Source organism: Amorphotheca resinae (assembly GCF_003019875.1).
Source record: "Amorphotheca resinae ATCC 22711 unplaced genomic scaffold M430scaffold_6, whole genome shotgun sequence".
NCBI lineage: Eukaryota > Fungi > Ascomycota > Leotiomycetes > Helotiales > Amorphothecaceae > Amorphotheca > Amorphotheca resinae.
In genome coordinates, this window is record NW_020194476.1 from 721,103 (window position 1) to 735,513 (window position 14,411).

At 45.9% G+C, this 14,411-nt stretch overlaps 6 protein-coding genes across 6 annotated transcripts; 3 read left to right on the forward strand and 3 right to left on the reverse strand.

Annotated features, from left to right (window-relative positions):
- Positions 1-4: 4 nt before the first annotated feature.
- Positions 5-3,208, forward strand: M430DRAFT_19103 (hypothetical protein; the record flags this gene model as incomplete). Its single annotated transcript, XM_024864017.1, has 7 exons — positions 5-162; positions 213-492; positions 540-764; positions 813-919; positions 971-1,311; positions 1,363-1,993; positions 2,044-3,208. The coding sequence occupies 7 exons, from the start codon at positions 5-7 to the stop codon at positions 3,206-3,208; spliced, it is 2,907 nt and encodes a 968-aa protein (XP_024720859.1).
- Positions 3,209-3,270: 62 nt separating this feature from the next.
- M430DRAFT_27953 (hypothetical protein) lies at positions 3,271-3,971 on the reverse strand (the record flags this gene model as incomplete). The annotated part of the gene is made up of 2 exons (XM_024865750.1): positions 3,271-3,821; positions 3,869-3,971. 2 exons carry the CDS (start codon positions 3,969-3,971, stop codon positions 3,271-3,273), a joined length of 654 nt encoding a protein of 217 aa, XP_024720860.1.
- A 3,256-nt stretch (positions 3,972-7,227) lies between these two features.
- On the forward strand, positions 7,228-7,435 carry M430DRAFT_19108 (hypothetical protein; the record flags this gene model as incomplete). Its single annotated transcript, XM_024864019.1, has 2 exons — positions 7,228-7,320; positions 7,367-7,435. 2 exons carry the CDS (start codon positions 7,228-7,230, stop codon positions 7,433-7,435), a joined length of 162 nt encoding a protein of 53 aa, XP_024720861.1.
- A 674-nt stretch (positions 7,436-8,109) lies between these two features.
- M430DRAFT_102324 (hypothetical protein) lies at positions 8,110-9,790 on the reverse strand (the record flags this gene model as incomplete). Its single annotated transcript, XM_024860784.1, has 5 exons — positions 8,110-8,972; positions 9,147-9,300; positions 9,330-9,421; positions 9,508-9,607; positions 9,665-9,790. Coding segments are annotated over 5 exons (1,335 nt in total), but the record flags the coding sequence as incomplete, so codon positions are not given.
- Positions 9,791-10,812: 1,022 nt separating this feature from the next.
- M430DRAFT_240443 (hypothetical protein) lies at positions 10,813-12,940 on the forward strand. Its single transcript, XM_024865005.1, has 4 exons — positions 10,813-11,003; positions 11,077-11,177; positions 11,241-11,687; positions 11,740-12,940. The coding sequence occupies exons 1-4, from the start codon at positions 10,836-10,838 to the stop codon at positions 12,722-12,724; spliced, it is 1,701 nt and encodes a 566-aa protein (XP_024720863.1). The 5' UTR covers positions 10,813-10,835; the 3' UTR covers positions 12,725-12,940.
- Positions 12,941-13,156: 216 nt separating this feature from the next.
- M430DRAFT_102107 (hypothetical protein) lies at positions 13,157-14,254 on the reverse strand (the record flags this gene model as incomplete). Its single annotated transcript, XM_024860767.1, has 1 exon — positions 13,157-14,254. The coding sequence occupies one exon, from the start codon at positions 14,252-14,254 to the stop codon at positions 13,157-13,159; it is 1,098 nt and encodes a 365-aa protein (XP_024720864.1).
- Between the last annotated feature and the right edge of the window lie 157 nt (positions 14,255-14,411).

Sequence of the window (14,411 nt, forward strand, 5' to 3'; positions counted from 1 at the left end):
AAATATGGCAAGGACGAGGCTACCCAATGAAGCTCCGGCCAGGGCCGAAGCCAACGGCTACCGGCGTGGATATCATCGAGAGACAGACCGTCTAACAGGTATTAAGCAATATGGCGAGAAGGAACTGAAGGCACAGGACTTTATTCTCGATCTTTACGTCACGTAAGTTTTAGTTGATCTGCTCTTACGTTACACTACTTACGCAAATACAGGTGGTGCTGGAAGTATGGTACAGATGAACAGGACGGGAAACCTCCTGCCCCTGTGGACCGGGACTCCGTTCGAGCTTCTGTTCTCCGCAAAGGTGCCCCAGCGCCCTTAACAGTAGATATTAAAGATTTCCTTCGTTTCTACGTCAAGCAGAGCAAAGGACGTATCAACACGTATTCGTCGGTCAAGTCTGTTCTAAAGCAAGCTGAACCCTTCTTTAAAGGATTTGCGAGGGTAACCGGGACACTGACTGTAGAGGAGGAGAAGTCTGAAGTTTACAAGGTATGTGATTATATATATATGGAATATTCAAACTGACAAGTATCTAGTGGGTAAAAAGAGTACTGCCTACCGAAGGCGATACCATTAACCAGTGCTTGCCAAAACATAATTTTGGTCAACCGGATTTAGACAGAATCCTCCTTGCGCTTTGGACCCGCTCAGATCTCAAATACCATGAGAGGTATAAAATCCAATTCACCTTCCTCATTCACACCTACTGCTGGACCGGCGCACGCATCAATGCCTTCTTCAAGGGAGGTCTCCGCTACAAGGTAGGGCGCGTAACAGATGTTTATTTATACTGTCTTACTCTACTACAGGATATCCACCTTGTTTTACGACGACGTGCAGGTGGTCACGGCAGTGAACTTATTTGGAAGATTGATCAGCGATGGGTCAAGAATAATCGCAATCCGAATACTGTTGTGTATGAGCTACTACGGACTGTGCTAAAGAGTACTACTAACAACGCAAACAGTTTCAGCGCCGCTGGGAAAGAGCACTCGAGACTTCTCTACAATGACGGAGCAATGCTCCTCACCTTAGCCTCTGCCGACAAAGCTCTCTTCGGGTTCGACTCTCTAGAGGATTTGTGGCAACAGGAAATCCCGCCTGGCGAGACGCACGTGGTCCTTAGATGGAAAGAGTCTGTGGAGGAGCTGCCGATCCTGCGTCAGATCAAAAAGGGTATCGTAACAGAAGATCCGTGGTTACTATCTTCGTTTACGGCCATGTTTAGGGAAGTTCTAGATATTGAAGGGTATTCGAGTGGTGCGGGTGTGCACCAGATCCGTCGCGATCTTGGCAAGAAGGTCGATAGTAAGCAGCCTCTCTCTATTCAAGAATTCCTCGGTCTAACTTTTGCGGCAGGAGACTATACGGAAGTCGAGCGTTCTCAGCACATCCTACAGTCTGACCCCCGTATATTCGGGCAAAGTTATGTCGCAAATACCTCGTCAGTAGATGGGCAAGCAGCCTTTCTCCAAGAAACGGCCGATCACAGTGTGATAGAGTATTTTCAGGGATTAGAGCAGTTCCGCGAGCCTGGCGCGCCAATTCGCCTCCCCAAGGCCATGAAGGCCGATTTGGAGAAGGATCCGGAAGTTGTGGCCCTACAGGAGAGAGCGTCTACCGCTAGCGACTCTCGGGAACGCGATGAGGCGAGGAAAGCCCGCGAGCGTCTACTCAAGAGGCTAGAGCACAGGGCCTTTATTTCGTTCCGACATCGTTGGACCAGGGAACGCAGAGACTGGAAAATCTTGACTCGGGGTAAAGTCTCATCGGAAGTTGATACGGATAATGGCCGACTAATCCTGCTTATTCCCGAACGGGCTCGTATCGCAGACAAGATGAAACGCGAATCAGGCTTAACTATGAATGAAATGCGCGACGCGACACGAGACCTTCTAACTCTGTGTACGCGAGATTACACCGTCTTCTTTCGCCCGGGTGAAGAGCCAATAAATGGGTTGTGTCCGGTCTGTAACCGGGAGATGCACACGTAAGGGCCTATCCGCTCAGCTGCGGGATCTGCTAACCTTAAGGAATTAGTATCGAGAAACGATATCGGAGCGATCATATTCACGGCTGTTGCAAAAAGGAGAGGGCTAACGAGATCGGCCAAAAAGTATCCTGTCTGAGATACTGCTATGATTGTATGGAATGGTACGTTCAGGGTAGCGAGTGGGATGAGCACTGCCAGAGGCACCTTTCCGATCTGCCGAAGATCCTGGGGACAATGACTTACTGCAGCACACTTATAAAGCCTGCGTTCTGCCCATTCCACCTAGCGACGAACCTACCCGCGTCGGAGAGAATGCAGTCATGGGAGCGAGACGCCGATGCCCTCCGCCATATGAAGAATGAGCACCTAGGAAAGGTGAATTGGCCATCTGCTATCTGCTGCGATAAGGAGTTGGAAGATGAGCAGTCGTTCTATTACCACTTGAGCGATTGTCATGGCTACTCCCTCCAAAGTTTGAACGCTACTCGTAAGCGAAAGCGACAGGATGACGGTACGGGCCAGGCGAAGAAGAAGAGGAAGGGGGGGGAGGAGGAGGAGGAGGAGGAGAAGGTGAAGGAAGAGAAGTATTGCGAAGTCCCTGCCGGGGAAAGAGCGTTGACAGTAACGAGACGGGAAGCCGACCCTACCTTACCTGTCATAAATGGCGACGACACTAGCAGATGTTCAACAAACTCCAGGCAGGCATTTACGGATGCCCACGCCCTGCTAGACGGAGCCCCTCACTTCCGTCGTGCTATGTCTTTATGTTCAAGTGTCGACGGCGACTCAGAGAGACTAGGGGACTACGGCTTTGAACCGACAGACTGTTTTATATCCCGTTACGTGAACCCGTCTCCTTCGCCGACGCCTAGCAAGTGCCCTGAAATCTACGGCCCTAAATCGCAAGACCCGGATTGTTTTATCTCCCACTTCGTCAAGCTGCCTCCTCCTTCGCCAACGCCACCTGCCAAGGACGAGCACGAAGCCCCCCTTAATCGTTCCCTTGCCACAACTGATCGCAGCATCATCCAAGCAAGTATCGAAGGATCCTATTCTAATACTAGCGACAGCAGGAACCCAAAGGGGCCACGAATCAAGCTGAAGCTTAATCATAGACCGCCTAAAATCATCCTCCGCCTCGGAGAGCCTTCGAAGGACCGACGACGGGCAGGGAAACGACAAGGGGGCAGCAAGCGACGTGGCAAAGCATAGCTTGAATTATATAGGTAGCATTTAGATAGACTTGAATTTAATTTAGTTAAGAACATAGTTAGTTAGTCTAAATGCATCCGCTCTTCCTCTGGACTGTAGCTACATGTGTCGAGACTACTCCATCTATCATCCCACTCTCTAGCAACGGCTGACAACCTGAATTTCTCAAAGGCGCTGTTTGCATCTTTTAACGACCTGACAGTAATGTTTCTGTACTCGTTAATTAGATCTATCTTTTGGGCGTCCTGTGTTTTCAGCCTATAGACTGTCGTCCTGAGTTGGTCAATCTCCTTTTCAGCCCGCTCAACCCGGCTCTTGCAGAGACAGAGCTCCTCGATGAGTGATTGCTTGTTGCTCTCGAGTTGCTCGATTTTCCTGGAGAATGTATTGTCGCTGCCTCGATCTTGTTTTGTCGTTTCACTAGTCGCCAGCACAGCTTCGAACGAAACTCCAACCTCTCGAAATAGCTCCATGTATGCTCCAATAGAGTGTTTGCTCATCTGCTTCTCGAAGAGGTGCTCTTTCCCGGGAAGCACTTTCCAACAATATTGGTCATCGCTAGTAGTGATCAGACGGACCTGCGCTGGCTCGACTAGCAGCTCGAGACTCGTGCCTTTAAATATTTTAGTTTCTGCTATAGATACTAGAGACATGTCTTACTAATATGCTCTGAGAGCTTTTGCCGGCACTTGCTCCTCCAGTGCGCCCTTTCGTTATTACTCTTACGAGAGGAGGCTAGAGAAGTATCGACTGTATCAGACATCTTTCAATCGTACGTAGGTCAAGGCTTAAGTCTGAGGCGATTTAGCTAGTCAGTTAGTACTGAAAGGAATCTAAGGAGAGAAGAAAAGAAAGGAGGGCAAACACAGCCGTATATTTCTCAAATATTCCTTCATATTCCTTAAAATAAGAAACTTAATTACCCCTTTCTAGGTCCCAGTCCTAGATTACTAATTTAAAGTTTCCCGTAACTTTCTAAATATAGAGTTACTAAACATATCCTCCTGTTGATTAGATATAACGTGATTTATCACCGAGCGGCGCATATCACCGAGCGGCGCACTTTTCCTTGGCATCCTACCTCATACCTTTATGACGCGATAGCTCAATAACCACAAATGGAAATCCATACAACTGAAGCTCGAATCATTCTAGCCATTGAGGCTATTCGGACATCTAAAAAACTTAGCTGTCGGTCTGCAGCAAAGATCTATAAAGTGTCCGAAACAACACTTCGCAAGAGAATAGCCGGTCGAATCCCTCGCAGCGAAATACGGCCTAATTGTCATAAACTCTCTGAATTAGAAGAGCAAGTGATTATTCGATATATACTTGATTTAGATTCAAGAGGATTTGCACCCCGGCTTGCTGGTGTAGAAGATATGGCGAATTATATCCTAGAATCGAGGGGGGGAGGATGCGTCGGCAAGCTCTGGGCGCATCGATTTGTACAACGCCAACCAGACCTAAAGACGCGTTTTACTCGTGTTTATGACTTCCAAAGGGCCTTGTGCGAAGATCCTGACGCGCTAAGCGCGTGGTTCCGGCTGGTTGAGAATATGAGGGCGAAATACGGGATTACGGACTCTGACTTCTACAACTTCGACGAGACAGGCTTTATGATGGGTGTTATCTGCGCTGCAATGGTCGCCACTCGGGCAGATCGACGTGGTAGAGGCAAGGCAGTTCAGCCAGGGAATCTGGAATGGGCTACAGCGATTATTTGTATTAATAGCGAAGGCTATAATGTGCCCCCGTTTCTAGTTGTCCAAGGGAAGAATCACCTCGCGAACTGGTATACGGAAGGCGGCCTCCTACGCGACTAGGTCATTAAGCCGACAGAGAATGGATGGACAAACAATGAGACAGGTCTAGACTGGATAAAACACTTCGATAAGTATACTGCTACTCGAGCAAAGGGTCCCTACCGAATGCTAGTCCTTGATGGGCATGAGAGTCACGAATCGGCCGAATTTCAAGAGTACTGCAAGGCACACAATATCATAACTCTCGGATTACCTCGTCACTCTTCCCATCTCACTCAGCCTCTTGACGTCGGGTATTTTAGTGTCTTGAAGCGGGCGTATAGCCGGCAGATCGAGACTTTTATCAAGGCTCATATCAACCATATCACAAAGGTTGAGTTCTTCCTGGCTTTTACGGCAGCATATAAGGAGTCAATGACAACTCAGAACTGTCAGGCTGGGTTCCGTGGAGCTGGCCTTGTGCCTTTCGACCCGCAAGCAGTACTTTCAAAGCTTGACGTGAAGTTACGGACTCCAACTCCCCCGCGGACCCCTCCTACCGATGTCGACCCTTGGGTCTCCCAGACTCCTTTAAACCCTACTGAAGCTCTTTCACAAACAGCTCTTGTTCGAAACCGGATTGCCTGTCACCAAGGGAGCTCGCCAACCCCTCTTTTCGAGACAGTTAAAGCTTTAGCAAAAGGTACAGAGCGAATGGCGCATGAAATGACCCTTCTGTCTGCCGAAGTGCGCGTTCTTCGAGCAGCTAACGAAGCACTTAGCAAACGCCGTAGGGCGAAAAAGACTCGTATTCGTTAAGGAGGCGCACTTACAGTAAAAGATGCGCAGGATATGATAGCCGGCAAGGAAGTAGAGGAGGAAGTGCGACGCGATATACGTGTAGCAGGGGGTAGTCGCAAGGAGGGTTAGCCGTCTATAAAACATTGTAGGGCCTGCGGAGAAACTGGCCATAATGCACAAACTTGTCCAGATACTATAGAAGTAGTTGCTTTAACAAATTCAGAGTAGTTTTAGTTAATTTACTTTATTATAGTTGGTTTATTAGCATCTGAAGTCCTATGCCAAGGAAAAGTGCGCCGCTCGGTGATATGCGCCGCTCGGTGATAAATCACGTTACAAATACAGAATACAGTCGGTTGCGAAATCAGTGTCTGGCTTAGACAAATCAAGCTTAGAGTTCAGTAGAGTACTTGGTGTGACTATCGCAACTTAAGTTGGGACTGATTTATATTTACTCTTTGCCACAGTGCACTCTAGCTTTGTGTATTAGAGACATTAGCAGTCTACAACTAACCACTTAGGATTTTAAAACTCAATCTCTTTTTGATTCGTCGCTCTGCCTCTTAAGCAGACATTGTTTGAACTTCGTGACCTGAAACCGCGAATCCCTCTGTTACAACAGCTATTGACCTCTTCTGTTGATATATCCAGTCTGTAAAGGACTGCTTCTCCAGGTCGGATACTCTATCCCAACTCTCTACATAGCCGAGAAGCTCAGCAGCGGAAGAGGTCTCGCTCGACAACTCTAGTAGGAACGAAGAGCAACCAGAGTGCTTGGGATAGTGCCACCATTCCAACCACGACAAGTTCTTTAGCACTGACAGTTTTCGGCTCAGCAGTTTTGAATCTTCGTCGCACACTGGATCGGCATATTGCTCAAAGCTGATCAGTTTTGATCCCGTATCTTTTACACTTCTGGACACCTGGCCCAGAGTTCCAACATCCAAATAGCTGTTGATGTCAGATAGGACTTCGTACGGCAATGATTGTAGCAACATCTTCTGAGTCTTATGTTGATAGCTGTTAGTATCTTCAGTCAACCACGTTGATACACTAGATGACCGAAATTCTAGTGGCTTAGGTTAGCTTATTTTCAAGTTTGCTGAACTGCGCGCCTAAGTGTTTTAAAAGCCGCTGAAGTAGAAAAGTAATAAGAAAAGCAATAATAAGAAAAGTAATAATAAGAAAAGTAAGAGTACGAAAAGTAAGAGTACGAAAAGTAAGAGTACGAAAAGTAAGAGTACGAAAAGTAAGAGTACGAAAAGTAAGAGTAAGAGTAAGAAAAGTAAGAGTACGAAAAGTAAGAGTACTAAAAGTAAGAGTACGAAAAGTACGAAAAGTAAGAGTACGAAAAGTAAGAGTAAGAGTACTAAGATAACCACCAAAATCAAGACAGGAAGCCAGAGGTTGAGTAGGCGGAAAGAAACATTGTTGAAGAAGGCCCACGAGATAGGAACACTTTGTGATGTCGATATGGCATTGTATCTCCGTATTCGCAAAAGTGGCCGTCTCATCGCCTACAAGTCGATCAATCGGCAGTGCTGGCCACCTACAGAAGAACAGATTGTACGTACCTTGGACCATCGGAAGCACTACACTAATAAAGCTGTAGCAACACACCTATCCAATCCCATTGGTCCTGTTGCCAAAGGACATGGAAGCTAAGCGTAGGAAGGCTTAGGAGACAACTATGGAGGGCAGTAGCAGCGAACGGCAGTCGAGTTTGGACGGGAATCCTGGAACGACTAATGAGAATGTTATATAAAAAGACTTTACTTTCTCGTATAATAAAATATTTGTTTATTATCTTCGTGGGGAGTTGCTGGCCTATCGGCTCTAGCTAGGCCTTTCCTGTCGGGTATGGTGTGAGATTGCCTAGCGAGATGCTAAGTGACACTATCATGTTTTGGGGCTCATTTTCATACGATAAGAAAGGGCCATGTCATGTATGGCAAGAGGAGACTCCAAAAGAGAAGAAAGAGGCAGAGGAGTGGATTAAATGCAAGAACAAAGAGCTTGAGCCTATTTCACACGCGAAATAAGAGACTGAGAATGGAATGCGTCGATTACGACAAAACCCTGGACGAAAGCCAGTATGGAAGTGGTAAAAGAAGACTGTCAAGCGATTCGAAAGGAGGGATTGATTGGTCTCGATACAATAAGCTGGTTCTAGAAAAGAAGCTTTTACCTTTTGCTCTAGAGTGCATGAAGGATCGACCAAATACTATTGTTCAAGAGAATAATGCATCACCACACGCTCACTGGTACCAGCAAATAACATATAATGTATGGGAGGTTCAACGTATGATATAGCCACCGAATTCAACAGCCCACGTATCTTCTTCCCAGCAACCTTTAGCCTCTTCTCGTTCTCAAAACGAATGTCTGACTCATATCTGGCCCAAATATATTCGGCATAATAATATTGCCTGGCATTATTTTCTTTTCAGGCATCTTTAAATCATAATGTTGCAAAACATATGTGACAACCACCTTCAATACATTATTAACGAAGAACCTCCCGGGACAAGCATTAGGTCCGTATCCAAAGTTCATATCATCAAGACTTGGAGAGACAAATTGATGCCTGCTTTCTTGTTCAAGAGATTGGGATCGAAGGTTGAGGTGACGGTAACCGTCAAAGACATCTGGGTTTGGATAGATTTCCGGGTCACGCAGGGTCCCAATTAAGGAACAGGTTAAATGAGTCCCAGCGGGGATAGTCACACCGTCGTGTAAGACAATGTCTTGGAGGGCTTTTCGGGTGAAACTGGTAGCACCGAGAGGATTCATGCGTTGTGATTCTTTGCAGAAGGAATCGAGAAGTTTGAGTTTTGGGATACTGGTCTTGGAAAGCCATGGTACGGTATCGGTAGACATGACGGAATCAACTTCATCACGAAGGGGCCCAAGGTATTCAGGCCGAGCAGCAAGTTCGTAGAGAATGTGTGAGCCGGTCAATGTGGTCGAGTAGATTGCCGCCTTGGAGAGAATAAGCTGGGTGTGTGCTTGGATTTTGACAGAGCTTTTTCCGGAAGGGGAGTTCATGATGTTCCAAGTCGCCATGTCTTCAGAGGGGTCGCCGGCTTCAATGGCAGCTAGACGAGCCGGAACGACTGATGCCATGATTTTCATCATTGTCTCGTAAGTCTTGAAGAGCTTTTGGACTTCGGGGAGGAACTTGTAAACTAATGGTCGAAGCCATGGTCGCCATTTAACTGCAAATTATGAGTACATTAGTTCACCGTCATTAGACATCTTGATCTCTGTTGTAATCCAACACTCATGCACATGCAATGCTTTACGTCTTGCCAAAATGCGATCTTAGGAAACTGGTACATCTAAGACTGACAGGCGTATTCTTCATTAATAAAGAAAGGGATTTGACTCACACAGCGCTGCTTTGGCTTGAAAGCTTTCCGATGTAAACTCGACGATACAGCGAAGATACTCAGGATTATGGCAGAGCTCCTTTCCTATGAACATTCGACCAGAGATTATGCTAATGATGGGAAACAGTTTCTGCCACATGTTGACTTCAGTCCACTCTATAAAACATTTTATTAATTTAGAACCTTGAACCATTCATAAAACTTGCCTTCGCATGACCCGATTACGTCTTGAAACGCACGCTCAGTTTCTTCATGAATATCTTTCATAAGGCCATCTAATAGTTCAAATACCAATTAGCTCCTACCGAACTTATCAGGCAGCCTTTCAATTATGAATAAACGCCGTATTGTGGGAGCGTACTTAGACTTCGGGTTAGATTGTAATTGAGGCTTCTCGGCACCGTGTTAGGGTGTAGTCCGGAAAAGCTGTGCGAAAATAAAGTGTATTCTCCAAGAAATCTCTGGTCCAGACCGTTAGGAACTCATCAACAATGAAGTCCAATACACAATATGCATACCTCGTCAACAGCAGCGTCAAATGACAGCATAGTTCGAGGCAAAGCCTTTAGTTCATCAACGTATTTTATTGGTAGTATAAGAACATCGCCATATGGCTGCCGAACCTTGAAGAAGGTGTCTCGATACTGTGTCTGTTACTATATATCTCCTGGTGCAATAAACAGCTTCAATACTCGTTGATTCGGTGCTTACCTTGCCGTAGTTGTCCTTTAAGACTGGATGGAAGCTCTCTACAGAAATATTACCGCCCTTGACATTCTCGTTCGCGCCTAGAAGTGGAGCATGGAAGGTTCGTTTAGTAGGGGTCAAATAACGGTAGAGCAAGAAGAGCGAGAAAAGCGCAACCAAGGATGGGATGATAGTGAAAACGATGATTTTATCTGTGAAGATCTTCATCATGGCATGTATTTCTATGAAATTAAAAGCCTTTTCTGAATGATGCCCAAGGTAGCGTCCTTGAGACGTAAAATAGGAAAGAAGAATGATCTCTAAAGAAAAATAATAGGCTAATAACATTGTGCAGGTTGGTAGTTATGTACAAGCAAAACGTAAGTTAACAGTTTTATTCAAGGTATTACGTATCACACAGTATAATCAGGAAGCAGGCTTATGTAGAACACATGATCCACAAATGTACACGTATGCGCATGCATGCCTTTTTCGATTGTGAGGAATGTTGTTTTTGCTGTCGAAGCAGTCAGTAGATATAGATACCACCTTCTAGAATAGAGCAAGTTCGCAAGTTTTAATCAGCCATCTTACAAATTGAATAGATTAGCACGCAGGTGTGTTAGTATGCGAGTTGATTGATAGGTGAGCTTATTGGTAACTGGGTTGGTTGGCATGCAGGTTGGTTGGTATGAAGGTTGGTATGCAGGTTGGTATGTAGGTTGGTATGCAGGTTGGTATGTAGGTTGGTATGCAGGTTGGTATGTAGGTTGGTATGCAGGTTGGTATGTAGGTTGGTATGCAGGTTGGTATGTAGGTTGGTATGTAGGTTGGTATGTAGGTTGGTATGTAGGTTGGTATGTAGGTTGGTATGTAGGTTGGTATGCAGGTTGGTATGTAGGTTGGTATGTAATATAGAGTATGGGGGCGGGTTGATAATGTGCATGCACATTTCAGTCAGCTACAAGGGGGTTTTTGGGTCAATTTGATCGTTTGGCTCGAATGTTCGTTACACAGCCTTTCTCTGTCGATTCGTACTTAATGCAGCTACAATCAGTGATAATAGACAAGCAACATTTCTTGTTTCTAAAACAATTTGGCCTCCAGCAAAATGTTCAACAAGACGAAAATATTCCAGAATCCCTCATTATCTATCTCAGAGTCCCAAAAGTACTTTTTTCCGATCTTTCTTGTCGTTCTTGTCGTTCTACTTCGGAAGTTATGGCTCATCTCATCTATTCAGCTTGATCCACGAGAACCACCGCTCGTCTACCCCAGGATCCCATTTGTTGGCCACCTCCTTGGAATGATCCAGGACCCACATCAATATTTTTTCAAACTGAAGTAAGTCATCTCTAATTCGTAATATCCCTCCAATAAATACTATAGACTAAATGCCAGCTATAGTAAAAGGACAAACCATCCTGTTGCCACACTTCCAATACTGAACGGGAAAGTTTATGTGATAAACTCCCCTCAGTTAGTTCAAGCAGCCTTCCGTAACCAATCACTCAGCCTTGCCCCGTTGGTCAACGAATATGTCGGTCGTATGCATGAACTATCTCCGTCGGCACGACGATCGTATGCCGAAGATGGTATGCACGAGCGCATGATGCAGCTATTTATAACGAGAATGTCTGGTGAATCTTTAAAGAGGATGAACACCGTTGCGATGAGAGAAATGAACTCAATCTTTCAGGGTTCTTCTGCCTCGAGGGGTCAAGAAAAGAGGGTGATTGAAACTGAAAACCTCTGGCTCTGGTTGCGAAATATAATGACAGTGGTTACAACCACGGCGCTGCTTGGTCAAAAGAATCCCTGGAAAAAGGACCCCTCCCTGATTGAAGCTTACTGGTTAGTCCTCTCTTATCCGGTTTTATTCCAAGTTTATCTAACCAATATGTAGGAGTTGGGAATCTGGTGACATCTCACGTCGAACACCTTTAGCAGCAATAAAGGACCGCGCGTCTCATCAAGGTCAAATTGCTATACGGAAGGCCTTGAATATCTATTTCGCTGAGGAGCATCACTCAAATGATGTCTCCCAGTTAACGGTTGATACAGTTGCCATGCAGAAACAATACAGCTTTAGCACTAGTGACTTAGCTGCTGCGTACTTGCAAGTCATACATGCATCGCTAATGAATGCTGTCCCTACCGCCTTTTGGGTGATGGCCCATATTTACAGCCGACAGGAGCTCCTAGCTAGCTTGCGGGAGGAAACATTTAACGCTGTGAAACAACAAAGCCTTGAGAATGGCGAGCGCCAAGTTTCCATTGAAGTAGATCAATTAGACAAACTTTGTCCGAAGCTAATGTCAGTCTTCCGAGAGGCCCATCGTTTAGCTTCAATAGCAACATTACATCGCCGTGTAGTGGATGATACCTTTCTTTCGGAAGGAAATGGGCCCAACGTTCGCAGCTACCTCCTGAAGAAAGGAATCACTGTCATGATCCCGACAATAGTTGGTCTTCGTGAACCAAGGTTGTGGGGTGGTGTAGTAGCAGCGGAATTTGATCCTGAACGCTTTCTTGGACAGTCTAAAAAGCAACAGGGGAACAGCAGTTATACCGAACTTCGTGGTACTGAATCAATCTCCAACCTCCGCAAAAAAGCTTACTTTCCTTTCGGTGGAGGTAAAGAGCTTTGTCCCGGGCGTAACTTTGCAATCGCTGAGGTTATGGGTATGATGGTGGTGCTGCTCAACGGATTTGACATCACGTCTGCTGATGGGGGGACATTGCCTTTGCCAAAGCCTGGCAAGCCGAAGCTCACGACTGGAACTGCTAGACCTGATCAGAACGCAGACTTGAGAGCCAGGATCATGAGGCGGCCAGGATGGGAGAATGTTGTATGGGAAACAGTGGCTGGTCCTAAAGTGACTCCTTGATTAAGCTAACGCTTCAGATAGATATGTATCCCCTGCGAGATAAAATGCATAATATTATGCTACTGGTTCCTATTCTAGTCAATTATGAATGCATAACTAGTCAATTGCAATGTATTATTGTACCGGTCCTACCCTGAATCGTACGATATCCTTACCATCCTCTTCTTCTATACTCTACTCTCTTTTAACAGAACTGGGTTTTCACCTACAAACCCTGAATATAAGTTAGGAATAAACCAAAATTTATTAGCGCTATATTCAGGTACACCGCCATTGATCAGTACTTATTTGCTGCCGACACACTCTCTCAAACCACCGCATTTTGTGAATCTTGACCCTCTTCGAGTAGCTGAAAAGTTTATAGCCCTTCTCTTTAGCAAATATTATAATCCAAGGTACAGATAACTGATCACCCAGATATTCCCATTCTATTCACTGTATCTTCTTCTCCTTCGCATATACCTCTCTCATGTACCACCCAACTGCCCTCTCTAACCCCTCCTCCGTGGTAAATCGCGCCCGATACCCTAACCTCTCCTCGATCTTGTTAATGCAAAATGTGCGCTCAATTGTAATAAGCCTGACAACTCTCGTTGTCAGTAGCGGCTCTCTCTTCCCAAATGTGAATGCCCACAAGAGCCACTCCGACAGAAAAGCAAAAACCATCACTAGCCACAGTGGAATAGCCCTCACGTCTTCTTTCTGAACCGGATAACCCGCAATTCTTGCGGCAATACGATTGATCTCCCAAAATGGGTACCGTTCGCTGTTCCTTACGAAAAAGGCCTCGCCTTCCACACGCTGAGTTTCAGGTAGAGCAGAGAGAGTGGATGAGGCCTTGATTAGAGCTTGTGCCGCTAGAAATTGCGCAAATGCCACATTCCTAACATAAGTAACATCCATCAAATTCTTGCCATTGCCCAACTGGTATTTGGCTCTTCCCATATATGAATTTCGACACAGATTCGCAGTGATTAGTAAATCTCCCTCGCCGTAGATAGTGGTCGGGCGAATAGCGACGGTCAGCATACCACTGACGCGATTGGCGTCTAATACGAGTTTCTCAGCCAGAGCTTTGGTGTGTGAGTAGTGCTCTGGTTGTTGTGGGTAGAACAGGACGGGAAGGGATTCGGTGACATCGCATAGAGGACTGTAGTGGTCATGGATGACGGATGTACTAGATGTGTACACAAAGGCGGTAGTGCCAGCTTGCTGCGCACATTCGACGAGATTTTGTGTCCCAACCACGTTGACTTTGTGTAACAGCTGGTGGTCGCGCTGGAGTGGGTGCGGCGAAACTGTGTGGAATACGGTTTTGGGTTTGACTTTCGCGAAGACAGCTTCGACTTGGGTTTTCTGCGTAATGTCGGCACTGTAGTAAGAGACTGAAGGGTGTAGATTTGCGTCGGTGCGTAAGTCGAGGACCGAGATCGACGAGGACGGGTTGTTCTGAGAAAGCTCGAGGATGATGTTGTGGCCTAGGAAGCCGCAGCCGCCGACTACGAGAATTTCACCTAGGTCTGATGCCATTGTGGGGCTTTGGGACGGGGGGGAAATCGAAATGTTATTACGAAAGATGAATAGTTTGAGAAAATGAGAGTTGGGTAAAGCGTAAGCAATAAAATGAAAACTCGCTTACGGATATTGTTGTACTTCGTACAGTCGCTTACAAAATCGGCTTCACCTT

Excerpts from the sequence above, each read along its gene's own strand:
- M430DRAFT_240443 (XM_024865005.1), top strand. The coding sequence starts at position 10,836 with ATGTTCGTTACACAGCCTTTCTCTGTCGATTCGTACTTAATGCAGCTA. Across the intron at positions 11,004-11,076 it reads TCTATCTCAGAGTCCCAAAA|CTTGATCCACGAGAACCACC; the intron begins GTACTTTTTTCC and ends TCATCTATTCAG. Across the intron at positions 11,688-11,739 it reads TCCCTGATTGAAGCTTACTG|GAGTTGGGAATCTGGTGACA; the intron begins GTTAGTCCTCTC and ends ACCAATATGTAG.